This window comes from Panthera leo, chromosome B2 (genome assembly GCF_018350215.1).
Source record: "Panthera leo isolate Ple1 chromosome B2, P.leo_Ple1_pat1.1, whole genome shotgun sequence".
In the NCBI taxonomy this organism is placed as follows: domain Eukaryota; kingdom Metazoa; phylum Chordata; class Mammalia; order Carnivora; family Felidae; genus Panthera; species Panthera leo.
The window spans coordinates 88,943,020-88,967,928 of NC_056683.1; the positions used below are offsets into that span (position 1 = coordinate 88,943,020).

A 24,909-nucleotide genomic window follows, 5' to 3' on the forward strand; every position below is an offset into this window, starting at 1 on the left:
TGGTCTCTAGGTATTGTCACCTGGTCAATTTGTGACTGTGGTGAGAACAGTTTCAATAAAACAATAATGGAGGAAGGCAGACCAGAGTAAGCTGAGAAGTTACAGAATGAGGAAATGGAGACAACTCTTTTGATATGTGTGGCTGTGTTGGGGAGGGGAAGGAAACATAGGACAGACATCATTCCGTAAGCTTTCCAATTATCCATTGTGAAATCAACTGGAACAGTGGGAACACCTTGAACAAATTTTCTAAAGCAAGATACCTACAAAGAATGGCTCTCTGTGGAGTCTGAAGCTATCTACAAAATGACTCTGTTAACAAATCATAATCAAACAAAATGTTCAACCTTAGTACCCAAATGGCACCCCTCCCGTTTTCCAAATCCAAACACGTTCATCAAAAAATAGAAAGTCTCTTAAGATCACAGGTTGCAACGATATTGACGTTTTCATTTGAGAGCACTCAGGCATGATTTAGGGGACAAAGTGATAGCATTTCTAATGCCTCAAGCAAACGTCTAGACATAAATTAAAAGATTTAAAGAAGATTCTTTTGTTATGTTTTGTCCTCAGGAAAAATATAGACCACACAAATACAGCAATGTTTTACATCCCTGCATAGCACCTATTTTCCCCAGAACATAGTAACTTTGGGAAAAATCAAAGCTTTAGTAACAACTGCCATTGCTTTTTATTCTAGTCTCTTAACCACGTTAGTTTCTAGAATCCTGACTCTAGAAGGCTCTTTCAGGTTCCAAAGGGGTTTAGCATGTATGTGCTGGGTGCTGGATCCCACTGCTCCTTGTGCAAGTTTTGGGAAAAGCGACACTACTTGACCTCTCTCTTTTTTTTTTTTTTTTTTTTTTTTTTTTTTTTTTTTTTAATTTTTTTTTTAACGTTTTATTTATTTTTGAGACAGAGAGAGACAGAGCACGAACGGGGGAGGGTCAGAGAGAGAGGGAGACACAGAATCTGAAACAGGCTCCAGGCTCCGAGCACTCAGCACAGAGCCTGACGCGGGGCTCGAACTCACGGACCGCGAGATCGTGACCTGAGCCGAAGTCGGACGCTCAACCGACTGAGCCACCCAGGCGCCCCACTTGACCTCTCTCTTGTCACCACCTGTCTTGCCATGTTCCTGCCATCATTCATACCTACTTCTAAGTGCTGAAAGTTTCGTTCTCCTAGTGCTTGTAGCATTTTGAGCCAACCTTAAATGGTCTAATAGTTTTGATCATTGTAGTCTCACTGAGCAATCTGACTCCCTCCAGGACCACAGGTGGTCCATGGTCCAGGTGACTTCCTAGCTTCCCACAGTTGTTCCCTTCACCCCAAACTAAGATTGCCTGCCAATTCACTTTCTTACTCTCTCAGCCTTGTTCTTTTTCATTCTAAGACAGGTTTACAGTCTCTTTTGCTGGACTCTGAGTCGTAAAGTCTCCATCATTTTTTCTTGCAGGACATTCTCATGAACCCAGAGTTCTTCAGGGAAGGTTTGCAGATTAAACTCCCCAGCATAGCCTAATTGCTAGATTACTGCTTTTCAAAAGGTGGTAGTTCTCAAAATTAAAAATTTGCAGCTGGGCAACCCTCACTCTACAAATATACATTTTATATACATTTTAAAAAACTGTAGTATCTTTTTGAGCCCATTTCTCCTGAAATTTGGTTGAAATTGGCCTGAAAGATCAAATTAGGTTATACACGGAGGGCATGAAATTTTCATCGCTTCATTCCACTGGAAGTCAAGTGAAACACAGAAGTAGCTGATACTGAATCATCCTGAATTTCCAGCACTTAACAATGTATTTTTAATAACTGAAAGTTAGTGTTTTCTTTCCTCTAAAATAAATATATTTGTTTGGGAGACTGCTTTTTAATCAATTTCAGTGCATGGTTCTTAGATTAATCTTTTATACCAACACTTTTTTTTTTTTCCTAAGAGAAAGAACAAGGAAGCTTTGTTTTTGTAATAAAACTACTAGAATTCAGACTAAGAATCTAACTTTAAATGGAGGTCAATGGAAGCTCCTAATTTTTAGCACCCTAGTTACACAATAGCATTTGTGTGGGGCACCTGGGTGGCTTAGTCGGTTAAGCATCTGACTTCGGCTCAGGTCACGATCTCGAGGTTTGTGAGTTCGAGCCCCATGTCAGACTCTGTGCTGACAGCTCAGAGCCTGAAGCCTGCTTCGGACTCTGTGTGTGTCTCTCTCTCTGCCCCTCCCCTACTCACTCTATCTCTCTCCCCCTCTCTCTCAAAAATAAATAAATATTAAATTTTTTTAAATTAAAAAAATCTTATGGTAGGTAAATAAATATCTGATTTCATTAAAAAAATTTCACAGTAGCAAGTGAAATTAAATTTCCTCTTTTAATTCTTTAAATTTCAGTTTTCTCCCCTAAAATACTTTTGAGAATAAGCAAATGACACGCCAAGATGGCTGGGAAGTGTTTGCCTGGAGAGCTCAATCTAACAGTGACAAAGGAAGATAGAAAACATGAGCTTAAAGGTAAAAATGCTGGGAAGTTAAAAGCTTACCTTCTACCTGGGTCACATGAATTCAGTCCATGTTTGTCACACTGAGTCAACAGCCTCTATGAATGTCCTCATAGAGCATCGGGACTTTCAGAAAAAGCCAGAGACTCTCAAATTTCAAGAGGCATAAAAATATATTTCAAGTCAGTCCCTTTAATTATAAAAATGTTAGCCAAAGAAGAAAATATCCATGACTGAATTTTTAATTGAGTCTTAAAAAGTCCTTTCTACTTAAAAAAAAAAAAAGTCACAATAAAACATTTATGGAACTGCATAGAAGTATGTCCAGCATAATCCAAATTTCTTGATTTTAATGTTTGAATTCAAATCCAGCATACATTTAACTATCCATTTGCTTTCCAACAAACTAAAATTTAAAGGAAAAAATACATTTTCTCTTCCCAAATATAAGTGGCATAAAACTATATTTGGTTTCTTAAGTCAGAAGCATAAATGCCTTTAGCTAAAACCCAATAAAGAACACAGATAATGCAGATTCCTTTCCTTTAAATTAAAACACATTACAGCATGTTTATATATATATATATATGTGTGCATATATGCTGGATGAGTATATATAATTTGTAAAATGAAGTAAAATATGCACATTCTATTTATATAACCAAGGCTGAGGAATTTAAACGCCTAGATTATACAATACCTTGACAAAACTTTTTTTTTTTTTACCATATATCATAAAATAATCCCTTGAAAGTAGCTACTAGATGAAACAACAAAAACTTTTATCCAAGGTTTAGCCCTTTTTATGGACTTTCTTTTCTTCATGATCCTCCCACAAAAGAGAAATTATATATTTTTTCCAAATGTGAACACCAGACTTTCAAGCCATAGTATGCAGAACTTAGAAACCATTCATTTCTTCAACTCCTCCTGAGCACCTGCGTTGGTGGAGTCTTGGCCTCTAAGCTCCTCTGTTTCCCCCTTGAAAACAAACTCATCAGGCACTGGGTGATCCTGTACCCCGGATTTCACAGCATGAGCTGCATAGTTAAGACTGGTGTTTTCACTCCAATGCCAGTAACCTGAGAATGGGTTGTAGAGCATTCCTGCCACACTTTGAACTGACAGACCATCTGAAAATAAATAAATAAATAAATAAAATAAATAAATAAATAAATAAATAAAATCAGAAAGAATAGATTTAATAAGTATTTATCTTCCAAATGCCAAGACTCTAATGCAACTCTGTATTTAAAAAGGATTCCTGACTCAACGGGAAAAAATACACACAGGTCATTCCTTACTGTAACACAGAACATAAAACTCTAAAGCAGACTGCTTGGGTTCAAATCCCAGCCTGGCACCTATTAGATGGTGATGCTGAGCAAGTCACTTAACCTTTCTGAATCTCGGTCTTCTCACATGGACAGAACATATATTCATAGAGCTGTTGGAATTAGATAAGGTATGTGTATAAAGTAGCACAGTGCTCGGAATTTGGTAAGTACTTAATAAACATAAGCTGTTATTAGAAAACATCTGCCAAAAGTTGATTGTTCCTATAAAGCATCTTAAAATACTTTTTCCTCCTGTTTTCAACAATACACTTACAGAAATCTTTAGAACTTCCTACATCACAGTGGACTGATAATAATCCAAGTAAAATCGGTTTTGATATACTGTTATGTGAAAACAAAACCCGAGACATACATGAGTTTAAGTACTCAAATAGAATACCAAATGCCAACTAAATATTCTTACTTGACAGGAATTCCACATGTAAATCACAAGCTCACAATGTGCAAAGCAGAGCTAAGCACTGCAAGGTGTACAAAAAGGACAGTCTTGCCTTCATAGGCCACACAGGGGCTTAAAAATACCCAAAGAACCGTAATATAAGGCATGCTGTAAGTATCAAAAAATACTCAAAATGTGACCAAGAAGTTCAAAGTATATCTGAGTATGGAAGAACCAGAAAAAATAACATGTAAGATAAGCTGATACACACAGGGCCTCAACAGGACAAACTAAGGATGTGTAAATAATAGACATTTGTACCTGATCCTTCAACAACTGAGGACTAAGCAAGCCAAAAAGTATTCATTAATCATCTGTGATTTGCTTGGCCCTCGGTTAGGTGTGCCCAGTAAGACAGAAGTGGTATCTAATACTTAATCCTAACTTCAAGGAATTTATGATCTGGTTAAGAGATGAAACCACCATCCAAGGAATAGTGGTCCATTTAATTAAGGGCTAGGTTGTGTGATTAATAATTATAGGTACATGAAAAGTTCAGTTAGGCCTTGAAAACTGGAAAAATTCTCAATACTTACTTGATTCCAAAATGCTTTCTAGCTTTTCAGGTGATACAAACTTCTCCCATGTATGAGTACCTTTTGGTACAATACCTGCAATTTGCTCTGCAAAAACAATTCCCAAGGCATAGGACAGCTGTGTTTTGTTGATTGTGGTAATGAATAAAGAACCACCAGGCTAAAAAAAAAAAAAAAAAAAAAGTATGGACAGAAGTAACATTTTAGATGTCAGGAGTATCATTTAGGTAAAGGCTTGGCTTCCTCCACCTCCTCCTTCCTTCCAAATAATTTAAGTGCAATTAAGATACATAAGTATAAAGTGTAAGTTACCAAAATACTTTTCTTTTTTCTTTTGGGAAACTCATTATTAAAGGCAGTCTACTACAGATGTACTCACTGGGTTTATGCAACAGTGCTTACAACTTCTTAAAATCACACTCCTGTGACATATTTATAGTATATACTTTCTTTTATACGTATCAAATATTTTTATAATAAAAATATAGAAATGAGATCAGGCTACTCTTCCTTGTTACATGTCCACATTTACGGACTAACAATACTGTTTTCTCTTTGGGTTCTGAGTCCGTCTAACTTGTTTGGTGCAGCATACACCCCCGCTCTCATGCAGGTAACGCCAAGGGTCCTCTGACAAAAATGTTAGCGATTAAGGTTCGAGAGTTTTTTGTTTTGTTTTGATTTTATTAGTGTAAAGAATACAAAGAGATCAATATAAGCACTTAGATGAATACAAATCATTTATGAGACTATTTAGTCTGCCATTTTTTAGCGGCTGTATATGGTGTTTCCTATATTTATTCCCACAAATGGCAAACAGTAATGTCTCCTCCCTATTTTACATATTCTCATTAGTCCGATGGGGATAAAGTCACAAAGGTTCCTTGCAAAATAATTATCTATACATATGTGTGCATATAGATATATAAAGAGAGAGAAAATATCTCAAATACCACCCCAAAACCAAAAAAAAAAGATGACCCTGAAATATTGCAATGTGCCTTTATATTAAAAACTGAAATGTAAGATATTAGATATATAAGATACTATTGTAACTTTTCTATCTAAAACTCTAATATTCTAAAATATCTTATTAAGAATCACTTATATATGGGGCTCCTGGGTGGCTCAGTTGGTTGAGCGTCTGACTTTGGCTCAAGTCATGCTCTCATGGCTCATGAGTTCGAGCCCTGCATCTGGCTCTGTCCTGACAGCTTGGAGCCTGCTTCAGATTCTGTCTCTCTCTCTCTCTCCCTCTGCCCCTCCCCTGCTCGTGCTCTGTATCTCTCTCTCTCTCAAAATAAATAAACATTAAAAAAAACTTAAAAAAAAAAAAAAAAGAATCACTTATATGTTAGGACGCCTGGGTGGCTCAGTTGGTTAAGCGTCCGACTCTTGATTTCACTTCAGATCATGATCTCGTGGTTCGTGGGATTGAGCCCCACATGGGGCTCTGTGCTGTAAGCACAGAGCCTGCTTGAGATTCTCTTTCTCCCTCTCTCTCTGCCCCTCCCCCGTTTGCCCTCTCTCTCCAAAAATAAATAAATTTTAAACAACAACAACAACAAAGAATCACTTACATGTCAATTATATCTCAGTAGAGCCATGGAAAAAAATCACTTATGAATATCTAGTCTGTGTCCTACAAAATCTTATTCTAAGGAAAAAGGGGTAAGCAATGGTCATTTTTTAAATAGGCTTTTTATTAATGCAAAAATTAGTTTTAAATTCCACAATGCCAGCATTCCTATTACGTGTCAAAGAATCTCCATTCACATATACTGACTGGTATATAACACAAAAAATAAGGAGTTTTGCTTGGAAGATAGAAGATAAGCCTAATAAAACTCATTCAAGAGGAAACACCAAGAAACTGTAACAGATTGAAGGAGACTAAGGAGACGCAGCAACTAAATGCAATGCAGAATCCTGGATTGGATCCTGAAGAGAAAAATGGCATTACCAGAAACACTAATGAAATTTAACAAGGTATGGGGGTGCATGGGTGGCTCAGTGTGTTGAGTGTCAGACTTCGACTCAGGTCATGATATCACAGTTCAAGCGTTCGAGCCCCGTGTCAGGCTCTGTGCTGACAGCTCAGAACCTGGAGCCTGCTTCTGATCTGTGGCTCCCTCTCTCTGCCCCACCCCCGCTCGTGCTCTATCTCTCGAAAATGAATAAACATTAAAAAAAAAAAGTTTAGGGGCGCCTGGGTGGCTCAGTCGGTTAAGGGTCCGACTTCAGCTCAGGTCACGATCTCGCAGTCCGTGAGTTCGAGCCCCGCGTCGGGCTCTGGGCTGATGGCTCAGAGCCTGGAGCCTGCTTCCGATTCTGTGTCTCCCTCTCTCTCTGCCCCTCCCCCGTTCATGCTCTGTCTCTCTGTTTCAAAAATAAATAAACATTAAAAAAATTTTTAAAAAAAATTTTTAACAAGGTCTGCAGTGCAGTTAATAGTATAATGTGAATGTTAATTCCTCAGCTTTGAGAAATAGGGCTAGGACTATGGTGAGGCAGGTGATGTGCCTAAGGAACAAAATCGAAGGAAGCACTCACCTTCTGGAGTGGGCAAGTGCAGGGCTGGCATGTAGGCATGGATGTCTCCTTCAGCTTTGTGCCCCTAGTTCCTGTCCTTACTATGAAATGTTAACAGAAGAAACTGGGGGACAGATATATGGGAACATTCTGTACAATCTTTGTAATCTTCTCTAAAACCAAACTTATTTAAAAAGGAGTATTTCTAAAAAGCTCTAATTACGTAAGAGCTAAGCATTTCGTTCTTTTAGATCTTGACCTTTAGGGTGTTACCTCTACATTAACAACAGGGTTAGAATAACAACAACAACAGCAACAATACTTCAGGAGATTTATTTTTAAAAAATTTGGAACCACCTTGAGAGGACTATGTCTGTGGCAAACTATGTAAACATAACAATGTAATGAGAAGAACCTGACTTGGAATCAAAAAATGTGACATTAAGCCCCACTTAAGTGCCTAGCGAACTTTGACATAAAGCCCAAGTGACCTCTGGATTCTTGAGGTAAGATGGTAGACTTGGAGGATCCTGAGCTCATCTCTTCCCACGAACACACTAAGGCAACAACTACATTAATGCATTTCATTCTGAAGCCTGGCAAAACAGCTCTTCCACAGCTAAAGCTATAGAGAAAAAGCCACATTGAGAAGGGTAGGAGGGGCAGAGATGTGGTAGGGAACGAAACCCTTGGCACGGAAACCTATAAATTGGAAGGGATATCACAGGCTCAGAGGTCTACCTTGAGAAGCAAGGGGATCAAGTCCCACCTTGGACACTCCTAGCCCCAGGGACCCACACTGACAAGATGAACCCCCATAATGTCTAGCTTTGAAATTCAGAGGGGTTTAACTCTGGGAGAGGCAAAAGTCTATAGGAAACCAAGACTATTCTTAAAGGGCTAGCACAATACCTCAGCCGGGCCAACATCCAGCACATAGACAGCAGTTTGAGAAGTACCAATGTTATACATGAAGGAGATTTATTGACTAATTTTAGGGCATGTGCTGGAAAGGCAGAAATCCGCAGGAGCTTTCTTCAGCAATGGAAGTACTGGTAGGTGCCATTTTTCTTACCTTCCTTCAGCCTAGCTGGCCTGATACTTGTGGGAGCCAGTTCTGACACTCTCCATCTATCTTGCTACCACCACTCACCCTGCCCTGGCATTCCCCTGCGGACCTATCTGCCCTGGAAGGTGACCCTCCAAAGTGACTCCCACCCTGCCACACCCAAAGCTACTGCCCCACCACACCTAGTGGCAGCACTCCTACCCTGGGGAGTGGATGGGCAGCCCCACATACCAGCATGTGGGCAGAAACTGCAGCTGAGCCACTCAGCCAGCGTGGCTGGGAAACTGCCCTGTATGCCAGTGTACCTGCGGAAGTCACAGCTGGTCACTGCAGACAGCTAGGCTGAGGATCAACCCTGCCTACCAGAACTTGCAGAGTTATAGCCCAGTCACAACATGAGGGCGCACAAAGCCCATACAGGGGACACCCAGACAGTCCCAAACAAGATAAACCCAAGGATATCCACACCAAGATACATAATAATTAAAATGTCAAAAAATGAAGACATGCCAGAAGGCAGTGGCATGATATATTCAAAGAGATGAAAATAAAAAACCTACAATTAAGAATACTCTACCTGGCAAGGTTAATATTCAGAATTGAAAGACAGATAAAGAGTTTCCCAAACAAAAGTTAAAAGAAGTTCATCAACCCTAAACTGGCCTTCTAAGAAATGTTAAAGGGATATCTTTATGCAGAAAAGAAAAAGCCATAAGTAGAAGTAAGAAAATTTTAAAAGGTAAAAAATTTCACTAGTAAAAGCAAATATATATATAGTAAAAGTAGTAGATCAAGCATTACAAAAGCTAGTATAAAGGTTAAAAGACAAAAGTAGTGGGGCGCCTGGGTGGCTTGGTCGGTTAAGCGTCGGACTTCGGCTCAGGTCATGATCTCACGGGCCGTGAGTTCGAGCCCCGCGTCGGGCTCTGTGCTGACAGCTCAGAGCCTGGAGCCTGTTTCAGATTCTGTGTCTCCCTCTCTCTCTGCCCCTCCACTGTTCATGCTCTGTCTCTCTCTGTCTCAAAAATAAATAAACGTTTAAAAAAAATTAAAAAAAAAAAAGACAAAAGTAGTAAAATCAATTATATCTACAAAACTTAGTTAAGAAATACACAATATAAAAATATGTAAAATAAGGTGTCATAAAATGTAGAGGGGGTAGTAAAAATGTAGTGCTTTTAGAATGTGTTCAAACTTAAGTGACCATCAACTTAAAATAGACTTCTATATATGTAGAATGTTATATATGAACCTTCTAGTAATCAAAACCCAAAAACCTATAAGAGACACATGAAAAATAAAGAGAAAAGGAATCCAAGCATAGCACTAAAGACAGTCATCAACCACAAGGATAGAAAGCAAGAGAAGAACAGAGAATAAAAAAAAACAAAAAAAACACCTCAGAATACAATTAACATAATGTCATACCTATCAGTAATTACTTTAAATGTAAATGAACTAAATGTTCCAGTCAAAAGCCACAGAGTGATGAATGGATAAAAACACAAAACTTATCTATTTGCTGCTTCTAAGACACTGGCTTCAGACCTAAAGAGCATAAAGACCGAAAGTGAAGGGGTGGAAAAAGATAATCCATGCAAATGGAAGCAAAGGAAAAGAAAGCTGTAGCAATATATACATCAGACAATAGACTTTAGAACAAAGACTATAACAAGAGACAAAGGGCACTAATAATGATAAAGGAATCAATCTAACAAGAAAATATAACAATTGTAAATATATACACAACCAACAAGAGAGGACCTAAACACATAAAGCAAATATTAACAGACATAAATGGAGAAATTGCCAATAATATAACAGTAAGAGACTTTAATACCCATCCCACATACATCAATAGATAAGAGCATCCAGACAGAAAATCAATAAAGGAACAGCTCTTTTGATTTATACATTAGACCAGATAGACTTAATAGGGAGATACATAACATTCATGTAAAAATAGCAGAATAGGGGCACCTGGGGTGGCTCAGGCAGTTGAGCGTCCAACTTTGGTCCAGGTCACGATCTTGTGGTTCATGAGTTCGAGCCCCGCATCAAGCTCTGTGCTGACAGCTCAGAGCCTGGAGCCTGCTTTGGATTCTGTGTCTCCTTCTCTCTCCGCCCCTCCCCTGCCCGTGCTCGCTTTCTCTCTCTCTCTCTCTCTCTCTTTCTCTCTCTCAAAAATAAATTTAAGGGGCGCCTGGGTGGCGCAGTCGGTTAAGCGTCCGACTTCAGCCAGGTCACGATCTCGCGGTCCGTGAGTTCGAGCCCCGCGTCAGGCTCTGGGCTGATGGCTCGGAGCCTGGAGCCTGTTTCCGATTCTGTGTCTCCCCCTCTCTCTGCCCCTCCCCCGTTCATGCTCTGTCTCTCTCTGTCCCAAAAATAAATAAATAAATAAATAAATAAATAAATAAATAAATAAATAAATAATAAATTTAAAAAAACATTAAAAAAAATTTAATAGCAGAATATACATTCTTTTCAAGTGCACATGGAACATCCTCCAGGATAGATCTCCTCAGGCCACAAAACAAAAATCAATCAATTTAAGAAGACTGAAATCATATCATCTTTTTTGACCACAACAGAAATAAACTAAAAACACTGGAAAAAACACAAACACATAGAGGCTAAACAATATGCAACAAAACAACCCATGGGTCAACAAAAAAATCAGGGAGTAAACTTAAAAAAATACCTGGAGAGATATGAAAATGGAAACAAAATGGTTCAAAATCTTTGGGACACAGCAAAAGCTGTTTTAAGAGGGAAGTTTATGGCAATGACTGACTCTAAAGAAACAAGAAAAATCTTAAATAAAACAATCTAACCTTACACCTAAAGGAACCAGGAAAAGAATAAACAAAGCCCCAAGTTAATAGAAGGAAGAAAATAATAAAGATCAAAGCATAAAAACATGAAATAGAGACTAAAAAAAAAAGAAAAAGAAAATATCAATGAAACTTAAAGCTGGTTCTTTGAAAACACAAACAAAATTGATACACTTTTAGCCAGACTCATCAAGAAAAAAAGAGAGGATTCAAATAAATAAAATCAGAATGAAAGAAGAAAAGTTATAACTGGCACTACAGAAATGCAAAGGATTATAAGAACAACTATGAAAAATTCAATGCCAACTAACTGGACAACCTAGTAGAAATGGGTAAATACCTAGAAGCACACAATCTTCCCAGCCTGAATCAGGAAGAAATAGAAAATCTGAACTGATCAATTACCAGTAACAAAATTGAATCAGTAATTTAAAAACCCCCAAGAAACAAAAGTCCAAGATCAGATAGCTTCATAGGTGAATTTTACCAAATATTTAAAGAGTTAAAGCCTATCCTTTTCAAAACTATTCCAAAAAGTAGAAGAGGAATAAATGCTTCCAAATTTCTTGTATAAGGGCAGCATGACCCTGATACCAAAACCAGACAAAAACACTGCAAGAAAAGAAAATTACAGACCAACATCCTAATAACCAAATTCAATAATACTTTAAAAGGATCACTCACCATGATCAAGTGGCATTTATTTCAGAGATGCAAGAATGGTTCACTATGTGCAAATGAACAAACATGATACAAGACATTAACAAAATGAAGAATGAAAATCATACGACCATCTCAATAGATGCAGAAAAAGCATTTGACAAATTTAACATGTTTATGATAAAAATGTTCAACAAAGTGGGTATAGAGAGAACATGTCTCAACAGAATAAATCCATATGTGAAAAACCCACAGCTAACATCACATTCAATGATGAAAAGCTGAAAGCTTTTCCTCTAACATAAGGAACAAGGCAAGGATGTCCACTCTTGTCACTTTTATCCAACGTAGTACTGGAAATCCTAGCTGTAGCAATCAGCCAAGGTAAAGAAATAAAAGGCATTCCAATTGGTAAGGAAGAAGTAAAACTGTTACTATTTGCAGATGACATGTTATATATAGAAAACCCTAGACTCCACCAAAAACTATTAGAGCTAACAAATGAATTCAGTAAAGTTACAGGATATAAAATTAATTTAGAGAAATTGGTTGCATTTCTATACACTAATAATGAACTAGCAGAGAGAGAAATCAACCTCATTTACAACGGGTTCAAAAAAGAATAAAATACCTAGGAATTAATTTAACCAAGGAAGTGAAAGACCTAAACTCTGAAAATTATAAGACAATGATGAAAGAAACTGAAGACAACACAAATAAATGGAAAGATACACCATGCTTACAGATGGGAAGAATTAATATTGTTAAAATGTCTACATTACACAAAGCAATCTATAGATTCAATGCAATCTCTACCAAATTCCAAAAGTATTGGTTAAAGAACTAGAAGAAATAATCCTAAAATTTGTATGAAACCTCAAAAGACCCCAAATCTTGAGAAAGAATGAAGCTGGAGGTACATAACCCAAGATTTCAAACTATACCACAAACTACAGTAATTAAAATAATATGGTACTGGCACAAAAATATATCAACAGAACAGAATGGAGAACTCAAAAATAAATCCAAGCTTATATGGTCAATTAACCTACAACAAAGGAGGCAAGAACATACAATGGAAAATGGTGCTAGGAAAACTTGACAGCTATATGCAAAAGAGTGAAACTGGACCACGTTCTTACACCATACATAAAAATAAACTCAAAATGGATTAAAGGCCTAAATCTAAGACCTGAAGCCATAAAACTCCTAAAAGAAAACATACGCAGCATGTTAAATAAAGCATCAGCTTTAGCAATATTTCTCTGGATTTGTTTTCTTAGGCAAGGGAAAGGAAAGCAAAAATAAACAATTGTGATTATATTAAACTAAAAAAAAAAAAAAAAAAAAAAAAAAAAAAGCTTTTGCACAGCAAAGAAAACCAGCAACAAAATAAAAAGGCAACATACTAAATGGGAGATGTTTGCAAATGATATAATTGATAAGGAGTTAATATCCAAAATATATAAAGAACTGCTACAACTCAACACCAAAAAAATCAATCCGATTGAAAAACAGGTAGAAGACGTGGATAGGCATTTTTCCAAAGAAATATAGATGACCAACATGAAAAAGTGCTCAACATCACTAATCATCAGGGAAATGCAAATCAAAACTCTAATTAGATATCATCTCACACCTGTAGGAATGACTAGTACCAAAAAGACAAGAAATAACAAGTGTTGATGAGACTATGGAGAGAAAAGAAACACTGTGCACTGGTGGTGGGAATGTTAATTAGTACAGCCACTATGAAAAACAATATGGAGGTTCTTTCAAAAAATTAAAATAGAAATACCATAGAATCTAGCAATTCCACTTCTGGATATTTACCTGAAGAAAACAAACACGAATTTGAAACACATATGCACCCCTATATTTACTGCAGCATTATTTACAATAGCCAAGATATGGAAGCAAGGTAGGTGTACATCAATACATGAATGGATAAAGAATACATTGTATACCATCAAGTATTACTCACGATAAAAAAAAAAAAATAAGATCTTGCTATTTGCAACAACACGGATAGACACAGAGGGAATTATGCTAAGTAAAATAAGTCAGACAGATAAAGACAAACACTATATGATTTAACTTACCTGTGAAATCTAAAAAACAAAACAAGTGAACAAACAAAAACTAGAAACATACTCATAAATACAGAGAACTGGGGATTGCCAGAAGAGAGATGGGTGGGAGACAGGCAAAATAGGTGAAGGGGATTCAGAGATATAAATTTCCAGTCATAGAACAAGTAAGTCATGAAGATGAAAAGTACAGCATAGAGAAAACAGTAATACTCTAATAACTTTTTATGGTGACAGATGGGAAGTACACTTATTGTGGTGAGCATTTCATAATGTATATAATTGCAAATCAATATGTTATACGCCTGAAACTAATACAGTATTGTATGTCAACTGTACCTAAATTAAAAAAACCCAAAAGACCAAGTAAACTCTGATATCTCTCAAATATTGATCTCCTTTGGTCCAAGTTGGTCACACCAGTACCAATACCAGTACCTGCTTACTGGTCACACCAGTACCAGTACCTGCTTACCTTTCTCATCTGGTTGTAGGGAAAATCAATGAAATCATATATATGAAGTATTCTTTTATAAGCTAAAAACTGTTATATATATCACATACAGAGATACTTAAGAAATGCTAAGTCAACTTACACTACTAATGGTTTTTATTGATTTTTAAGTATTAATCCAAATCAATTTCTTAATAATTGTCATTCAATATCTTATTTTTTTATTTTATTTTTTTAAGTTTATTTATTTTTCACAGAGAGAGAGAGTGTAAGCATGAGCTAGGGAGGGACAGAGAGAGAGGGAGACACGGAATCGGAAGCAGGCTCCAGGCTCTGAGCTGTCTGTCAGCACAGAGCCTGACGCGGGGCTCGAACTCATGAACCGTGAGATGATGACCTGAGCTAAAGTCGGACGCTTAACTAACTGAGCCACCCAGGCGCCCCTCATTCAATATCTATCAGGTATTTAATCCGGATTATACCAATGGAAAACTACCACTTTAAATCTATTGTTTATAATTATAATGTTCAGCACCAACACTTCCCAAGATTCTTGGATATCAAGATACTGTATCTGGAAAACCCTGGTATTGAGTGCAAGCTGAGAAGCAGAAGTACTGCCAGCAGAGATGCTATCCCCTAATCTTAGCTTCCTGGTTTCAAGTATTATGAAATATTTATTGCTATGAATACATATACACACTCAAAAAAAAAAACAAACAAGTAAACCCAGTAAGTCTTACTTTTAACACTTGACAGCAGCACTGTATAAATGTTTCTAGATCAATCACATGCTCTACAACTTCAGAAGCTACAACAGCATCAAATGCTTCTGTTGTCTCTTCCACAATCTCTTCCAGGGAACATGCTCTGTACTCTATTCTCTTATCTAGGATTGGATCAAATGATTTATGCTGCTGTGCTGTCTTAATGTTCTCATCCACAGGATCGATTCCAGTAACTGAAGCTCCAAGCCGCCCTAGAGGCTAATTGGATAAAAAACTGTTATCCTCAGGAAGAAAACAGAACACATGTTGGCAATAAAAAGCTTATCAAAAAGGAAACAAGATTAATCATGAGGGAATAATTATTGGAGACTGTTTATGGGTACATGGAAGTTCATTAGACCATTTTCTCTAGTTTGTACACATTTGACAATTACCATAATAAGAAGCTTAAGAGTGAATAATAATCACAACAAAAAAACCTATGAAGAATTATTTGAGAATAGTGGGGAGCCGGGGGAAAAGTTCTATTTTAACTCATTTTATTTTAGTAGGCTCCACACCCAATGTGGGGCTTGAACTCACAACCCTGAGATTAAGAGTTGTATGCTCTATCGATTAAGCCAGCCAGGCACCCCTCTATAGATACAATTACAAGCACATAATACAGTATTAACATATTTAAAGTGCACAAAAAGTTATTATGTTGATAGCAGACAACAAAATAGAGCTGCCTGGCATAAATATAAGTTAAAGCAAATATTTTTTAAAGGGAGTGAATGAGTATTCTTCCAAGTACTCTAAAGCACCTGAGAAGAGGAGAGAACCCCACAAGCAGGCAATACTCTTAGGTTTTGATACTGAAATAAATGCAAAGGAATAGCTTATCATTGCATTTAAACCAGTGGAAACTGCCTAATCTCTTAGAAGAGACAAAAAAATTATCAAAGCTATTTGAATGACCAGTGTCCAATTTTGTGCAAAAACAAACAACAAAAAAACAACCAAAAAAATCCTTACTATAATTTTCTGAAAATTTTATATATATTTTTTAAGAAGGTAAAAAGCATGTATTAATGTTACAATGGTAAAAATATTAAGAACATTATGCATTTTGTTTTTTTTAACAAACAATACTATTTATTAAACAAATAAATGAGTCAGAAGCCTACTTTTTCTCAAAATCTTTCCCAGTTAAAAATGGCAGGAAAGTTGTAAATTACTTACTTCAGTTAATAATCCACCACCACAGCCAACATCAAGAATCTTCATCCCAGACAAAGGTTTGCCTGGCTGGTGATCAGCAACTGTTTTTAAAAGATTGTCTCTTTTTTTAAAATCCAAAACATATAAAAGAAAGTTATTAATTTTGTCAATAAAATCTTAAAAAAAATTTTTAATGTTTATTTATTTTTGAGAGAGGGACGCAGACAGAGTGCGAGCCGGGGAAGGGCAGAGAAAGCGGGAGACACAGAATTGGAAGCAGGCAGCACAGAGCCCGATACAGGGCTCAATTCATGAACTGTGAGATCATGACGCCCGCTGAAGTCTGACGCTTAACCCACTGAGCCACCTACGCAGCCCTGTCAATAAAATCCTAAAAGTGTACAATTTTCAAGGAAACATTAAACTCTTATTTTAAATGGATTATTGATTTTGGGGGGTAAAAAGACCTTTTATTTTCAGCATTAAATTACTTTTTTAATTATCAAAAGCAGTAATAATTATGAGTTGTTACTTTAGTAGTAATCTAAAGGAAAACTAAAAACAATTTAGTTTTTATCTGCTTGAAATATGTCAACTGGGGAATCGAGGACCTACACTGTCAGTACTAACTAGACCCATTTCATGTCAGCAACAAATAGGCTATTTTATAGGGCTTAGACGTAACATACTGGTGATCTATATTTTCAGATTTTACCTATAGTCCCTTCTAAATTGATTCTCTTTTGATCTTCTAAGTTAGTAATGTTTTCATGATCATGTAAATAGGCATCCAAATCAAGTTAACTTAATTCTAAGATAATCATAGTAATACTTTACCACATTCAAAAACAGAAGCACACACAGATACACCCACAAATATATACCTAACATAATGTAAACTAGACTTTTAAGTTGGACTATATATGAATTTTATTTATACTTTAATGAGGATACCTTAGAATATCTTTTTTGTCTTTTCTTTTTTTTTTTTTTTTTTTTAAGAAGGCTCAACATAGGGCTTGAATTTACAACTCTGATATTAAGAGTTGCATGCTCTACTGAGCCAGCCAGGTGCCCCAGGATCTTTTATTGCTATTAACATTGACTGACTTATAAGAATAACCTACACAGTGGTTAAGTAGATAATATCAGAATGTTATACAGAGAGGATCAATTTCAAATGAAGTCCAACCCATTCTTCACAGATGGGCTAAAATGACTCCTTTATATTATAATTTAGATCATATCACTCCCCTTCAATGGCTTCCAATTATGCTCAGAATAAAATCTACATTTCTAACCATAACTTATACTTCCTTGGATAATCTGTTTTAGTGTGATGTCTAAATACAGACAGAGAATAGAGTTATTCTCAAACGGAATGTGCATCAGAATCACCTGAAAGGGTTGCTAAAACACAGACTGCCAACCCCCCAGGGCAGGAGGGCCAGGGCAAGACCTGAGGATTTTGTATTCCTCACAAGTTCCCAGGTAATACTTATGTTGCTAGTCCAGGACCCACACCTTTAGAACCGTGGATCCAGCCTAACAAAATGATATTTCTACCTTTTTCTTAGTGTTTCAGTGATGCACTAATTCAGAGGTAATAGAAAGGTGATAATATATCCCTTTTGCTTCACTGAGTCTGGATGAACCAGCAAAAAACAATGAAGAAGTTCCTTAACGGCAATCTGAGTCAGACATTCTGTGTCTATAACAGTGCCTTGCTCATACTGGGTGCTCAAAAAATTTCTTTAAAAATTTTTAAGTTTATTTATTTATTTTGAGAGAGAAAGAGAGGGTGGGAGGAGCAGGACAGAGAGAGAGGGAGAGAGATTGAGAATCCCAAGCAGGCTCTGCACTGTCGGCACAGAGCCCAATGCGGGGCTGCAGCCTGCAAATAGTGAGATCATGGCCTGAGCCAAAACCAAGTGTCTGACGATTAACTGACGGAGCCACCCAGGTGCCCCTAATAAATAAATAAATGGACAAAAAACCGAATTAACAATTCCTTGATAAATGGAGTCTGATTAACCCTTGTCTTTATCTCCCACAGAAAACTGTAAGTTTCTGAAGAACATGGATTATGTTTCAAATGATGAGTATCTTAGTAGAGTCCCCCAAGCTTTGTACAAGATAAGTTCTCAATAAATATTTGTTGAATTGAATTGTCACAGTAGTATTCCCTTTATCAAGACTGCCTAGGGGCGCCTGGGTGGCTCATTCAGTTAAAAGTCTGACTTTGGCTCAGGTCATGATCTAGCCATCTGTGAGCTCGAGCCTGGCTTCAGGCTCTGTGCTGACAGCTCAGAGCCTGGAGACTGCTGCGGATTCTGTGTCCCCCCCCAACCACCGGCCCCCGCCTATGCCCCTCCACCACTCATGCTCTGTTTCGCTCTGTCTCTCAAAAATAAATAAATGTTAGGGGCGCCTGGGTGGCTCAGTCGGTTAAGCGTCCAACTTCGGCTCAGGTCACGATCTCTCGGTATGTGCGTTCGAGCCCCGCGTCGGGCTCTGTGCTGACTGCTCAGAGCCTGGAGCCTGTCTTAGATTCTGTGTCTCCCTCTCTCTCTGACCCTCCCCCGTTCATGCTCTGTCTCTCTCTGTCTCAAAAATAAAATAAACATTAAAAAAAAAAAAATTTTTTTTGAAAAAAAAGAAAAAAAATAAAAATTAAAAATAAATAAATAAATGTAAAAAAAAATTTTTTTAAACAGACTGTCTAAACATCAAAGTTAGTATAAAATGACCTTGATACCATAGGATCCTAGTTCCTTTTCATAAGGATTTAATTCTAATTAACCTGAAATTGTCCAAAATGCTTCAAGTTAACTAATAAAAGCAGCCTAGATTTTAGGTAATGTTATTAGAAAATTAATGACTTCAAACAATGGACAATGAAAAGAATGTCTCCCTCCAATTTCCAAAGCAAACTTAAAATGCAGCATTTTGAACCTAAGTATAAACCAAGAGAAAAATAAACTAAGATACATATTTTAAAAATATGTATTTTATTTTAAAAATAAAATAAGATACATTATTGAAAAGAATTATATTTTAAAAGACTGAAGAGTTTCTGGAACATTACCTAATAAATGGCACCCTCAGGTCATTCATAGAATGAAGAGGTGCATATATTCCTTGTTCATCCCACCACCTGTGAGCCAGGGCCAGGAATGTTTTTACCTCACTGCTGTCTACAGTGGTCCGAGAAGTACTGTACAGTCTTGTCCAAGGGTACCTAAGAGGTCAAAATAAAGAGCCAGACAAAAATAGACATTTAAAACAATGTAACAGGGGATATATTATGTAGGCAGATATTCTAATTTATAATTTATTAGATTTTAAATACACGTGTTGCTCATTTTTGATGCTTTAAAACCAAGTTTTCTTATAATCACACTACAAAAAAATATACACATATTTATAAACACACACATATATACACATATATATTTATACACATATATATTCACAGATGAAACAAAGTTAATTTGCTTTCAAAGTAAATTACAACAAAAATGGAATGCTACAAAACTTGGCCTTCTAGGTCACATGTAACAGCAATGATGATAATAATAATATAAATAGGAATAGTAGTAATAGAAGTAGAAATAGTAATAGCAGTCATTTATTGTGCACTTACTAAATGCCAGGCATTATTTAAGAACTCCACATATGTCATATGTCATCTTATTTAATTGTCCTGGTAACTCTGTAAGGTAGATACTATTATTACCCCTATTACACAGAAAAGAAAAGGGAGGCTCAGAGAGATTAAGTCAGAGTAGAGCCAGGATCTGAACCCAAGCGCCCCCATCTTTCTTCATTTCTAGTGCTATCACCCTAGTCCAAGCTACTATCGTCTCTTGCTTGAACTATTTATTGTCGTAGCTGTCTGCTAGGAAGCTGCCTGCTTCCTACCTCACCACCCCCCCCACCCCCACCAATCTGTTCTCTACAATGCATCCAGAGTGCACTGAAATATAAATACAATCATGCTATTTTTCCACTTAAAATGCTTCCATGGTTTCCCAGTGACATGAGGAAAAAAACTCAAAATCCTTAGCACAGCCCACAATGCTCTGAATTATTTGGTCCCCAATTTCTTCCCTCCCCAAACCCACTTTCCACTACTCTACTCATCCTCCCCATTCCAGCCGCATGGGCCTTCTGTCATTTCCTTGCAGGGACCCTACTTGCTCCATCCTCAGATACTTTGTGTATGTTGTTCTCTCTGCCTGGACCATTCTTCTCACATTCCCTTCCCTCCTCTGCATACCTAATTAATTCCTTTTCATCCTTCGGATCTCAGTTTAGATGTAATGCTATCTAAGAAGTCTTCCCTGACTCTCAAAACTGGGTCATATTTTAACCTCCATATAACTTTGTATTTTTTCATGGAGCTATGTGACAATTTGATTATGTCTCCTCACTAAGCACTACGAGGGCAAGACATGGACTGTCTCACTTACGATTTTATTCCTAGAGATTAGCACAGTTCCTAGAACACAGCTGGTACTCAGGAAACATCTGTCAAATGAATAATCTAATAAAAAAGGCCCAGGAAAGTATAGAATTCACCTAATTTTTTTTAATAAAATGGGGTCACACAGGGACTAAATAGGGATCAGATACTCTACCATATTCCATGTCAAAGTATATAATAGGAAAACACTCCAGAAGTTCTTGGGTAAGAAAGAATAAGGTTGTTACATTAGAATAAGTAATGCCTTCCTTTCAAATTTTTACCATGTTTTTCTTCGCTACATAGAGAACATTCTATATTGATTACTTATGATCCTTTTAAGAGTTAAATATCATGCTTCTTTAATACTGTCTTATGAATTTACCATCTTTTTTCCATGCTTCATGAAATAATCAATGTCTAATTTATAATAGGTAACAGCATGTGGTTAGTCAGTTGACTACCAATGATTTCACATACACCCAATTTCAAAGGAGCTAGCTTATTTACAAGTAGAGCATGCACTTGGGAAACACAGTTCATATCTTAACTCTATGCAGTATTTTTCACAAGGTTAGAAATTGCTTTATAAAATACAAATACAGAAAGACATTCTTTGATTCAGTCTTACCACCTAGAAACTGTATAATTACCCACCTGATCATATTTATGTTGTACCCAAATCCTTCATGATTTGAAGCACTGCATTATTTCTATATTGTCACAAATGAGGAAGTAAAAAGTACATCTCTAGGTAATACAGTCTTACATTAAAAATAAAAGCCATATTTAAATATGGATGAAAGGTATGCACTAGATGCATACTGTATTATAACTTTTCTATAGATTTGAAATTTTCCAAATTTAAAAGTTGTTGGAAAAATAAGAATATTTAAATAAATAAAAGATACCTTAATCGAACCATATACACTATTTCATACTAACAGTGTTTATTAAACACAATCAATACTAAACTATTATTGTACATAATTATGTAAATTTTTGCCACAGGAATGAATAAACTTACCTGTAAATTTTTATTCTATTCAAGCAGGCAAAAGTCATTCTATAGGATTTGAACCACATGATTCTGTATTCACTGAAAACCCATGGTTTAGTCTGTGGAGTCCAACTGAACTGATTCTCTGAATAAACTGAAAATAAAAATTATTAAATAATCTCTATGCCCAACGGGGGCTCAAACTCACAATCTCAAGATCAAGAGTCACAAGCTTTACCAACTCAGCCAGCCAGGCACCCCTGAAAATAAAAATTAAGTGTCTAGAGAAAGCATTTCACAGTATAAATCCCTGATGGGCAGGGATTACACAATTGATAAACACAACTGATTACAATTGATAAACAAAAGGGTTTTCCCCTTAATTTGGGGTTTTATTCTTTTTTTTTTTTTTTAACTTTCTTTTTTTTTTTTTTTTAATTTTTTTTTTTAACGTTTATTTATTTTTGAGACAGAGACAGAGCATGAACGGGGGAGGGTCAGAGAGAGAGGGAGACACAGAATCTGAAACAGGCTCCAGGCTCTGAGCAGTCAGCACAGAGCCCGACGCGGGGCTCGAACTCACAGACCGTGAGATCGTGACCTGAGCCGAAGTCGGACGCTCAACCGACTGAGCCACCCAGGCGCCCCTGGGGTTTTATTCTAAAACATAAAATAAAGTCTTGCATTCTGCCATCTAACTCTAATCAGAAATTTCTGAAATGTAAATTATCAAAAAAAAGTAATGCATATGTAAAAGTTTTTCATGCCATTCGTTTCTGCACCAGCATTATGCTGCACAATTATAAAAAACTCATATTCAAAACAAAACTGTGACCTTTTAAAACAAGGATAATATGAATTCAGAGATTTGTCAAAACTAGCTCAAATTCTGTCACGTTAGCTACATGAAATGGATTCATACATAGGCTGAACACCCTTTACAAAGGAAACACTGTGTGTGTGTGTGTGTGTGTGTGTGTGTGTATACATATCATACTAAAATAATCACTCATACAGTCTATATGTTCAAACTTACATAGAGACCTGCTTTATGAACTAGTTACTCTGCTGCGAACATAACAGATGTTCAATAAACATTTAGACAAAATAGACCTTAGAGCAAATTACTAGGGACATTATAAAGTTCACTCAAATGATTTTTTGACAATGGTGCAAAAGCAGTTCAATGGAGAAAATAGTCATTTCAATAAATGGGGTTGAAACAACTGGATATCATAGACCAAAAAATAAAATTTAAACCTAAATCTCACTTCTTATACAAAAATGAACTTAAAATGGATCATTGATCTAAATGTAAAACCATAATACTTTTAAAAGAAACTATGGAAGATCTTCATGATTTAGGATTAGGCAGAGAGTTCTTACATCTGACACCAAAAGCCCAATCCATAATAGAAAATACTGATTAAACTGGACTTAAAATTTAAAACTTTTGAGCCTGGAGCCTGCTTCGGATTCTGTGTCTCCCTCTCTCTCTGACCCTCCCCCCATTCATGCTCTGTCTCTCTCTGTCTCAAAAATAAATAAACGTTAAAAAAATTGAAAAAAAATACTTTAAAACTTTTGCCTTGCAAAAGACTCTGTTAAGAAAAACAAAAGACAAATCACAGACGGGGAGAAAATATTTGCAAAACACATACCCCACAAAGAACTTGTATCTGGAATATGTAAGGATATTTTCTAAACTCAACAGTAAAACCCAACTCTCATAAAACAAACAAGAACAACAACAAACAAAGGAATCCAATTATATAATGGGTGTGGGTATACAAAGTGGGTATAGAAAGACACGAAGAGACATTTCATCAAAGAGAAGATACAGATGCAAATAAGCACATGAAGAGACATGAAGTATCAATCGCCATTAGAGGAATACAAATGAAGGCTACTACATGCCTATCATGTTGGCTAAAACTTAATCACCCTCGTATAACCAAAGCTGCACTGGGATATGAAGCAACTAGATCTCTTACATATTGCTAGTGGGAATGTAAAATGATACAGATACTGAGGAAAGCTAAAAGTTTAGCACTTTAACCTATTCAAGTTAAACATACACTTGTCATACAAACCAACAATTCCATTCTTGGACATTTATCCTGGAGAAGTGAAAACTTATGTCCACACAAAAACCTGTATGTAAATGTTCACAGCAGCTTTATTCATAATAGCTAAAAACTGGAAACACCAAAATATCCTATGATAGGTGAATTGCTAAACAAACCGTGTTATACCCATATCATGAAATACAAATCAGAAATCAAAACTGATACAAGAACTTGGGATAGATTTCAAGGGTATTTATTCAATGGGTGGGTGGGGGGGCAATTTCAGAAGGTACATACTGTATGATTCCATTTATACAACACTCTTGAAATGGTAAAATTATAGTAATGGCGAACAGATTAATGATTGCCAAGGGTTAAGGTCAGGGTAGGGTCTGACTACAAAGGAGTAGTATTAGGAGATTTCTTTGTGATTATGGACAGTTCCATATTCTGATTGTAGTGATTATTACACAAATCTATATATGTGGTAACACACACACACACACACACACACACACACACACACACACAAGTGCATGTAAATGTGGTAAAATCCAAATCAGGTCTATGGTTTAATAATAGTATCATACTAATGTCAATTTTATGGCTTTTACAATGTATTGTGGTTAGGTAAGATATTATCACTGAAGAATTGAATGAAGGGCATATTGAAATTCTCTGTACTATTTTTGCAACTTCTTGTCTTAGATTATTTCAAAATAAATAATTTTAAAATTAAAAAGCACAAAAGGGTATACTACAAAGTACCTCGCCTACCTTGCTTTTTCCACCTATCATGGTATCTTGGAGATTTCATAACAGAGCATAAAGAACTTCCTTTCTTCTTTTTTTTTTTTAAACATTTATTTTAGAGAGGGAGAGAGTGTGCACTAGTGGAGGAGGGGCAGAGAGATGTGGGGACAGAAGATGTGAAGTAAAGCAGGCTCTGTGCTGAAACAGAGAGCCTGA

At 36.5% G+C, this 24,909-nt stretch overlaps 1 protein-coding gene across 4 annotated transcripts in view; it reads right to left on the reverse strand.

Annotated features, from left to right (window-relative positions):
* Window positions 1–2,728: 2,728 nt before the first annotated feature.
* COQ3 (coenzyme Q3, methyltransferase) overlaps window positions 2,729–24,909 on the reverse strand; it is a 29,653-nt gene continuing 7,472 nt past the window's right edge. For all 4 annotated transcript variants that reach the window (XM_042939431.1, XM_042939432.1, XM_042939433.1 and 1 more), the window contains 6 exons: window positions 21,899–22,025; window positions 19,492–19,644; window positions 16,425–16,524; window positions 15,216–15,458; window positions 4,834–4,993; window positions 2,729–3,633 (listed from right to left, as the gene is read on the reverse strand). In XM_042939431.1, coding sequence (XP_042795365.1) covers window positions 3,413–3,633; window positions 4,834–4,993; window positions 15,216–15,458; window positions 16,425–16,524; window positions 19,492–19,644; window positions 21,899–22,025 — 1,004 coding nt within the window. In that variant the 3' untranslated portion in view covers window positions 2,729–3,412. The remainder of the gene's footprint in view (window positions 3,634–4,833; window positions 4,994–15,215; window positions 15,459–16,424; window positions 16,525–19,491; window positions 19,645–21,898; window positions 22,026–24,909) is intronic.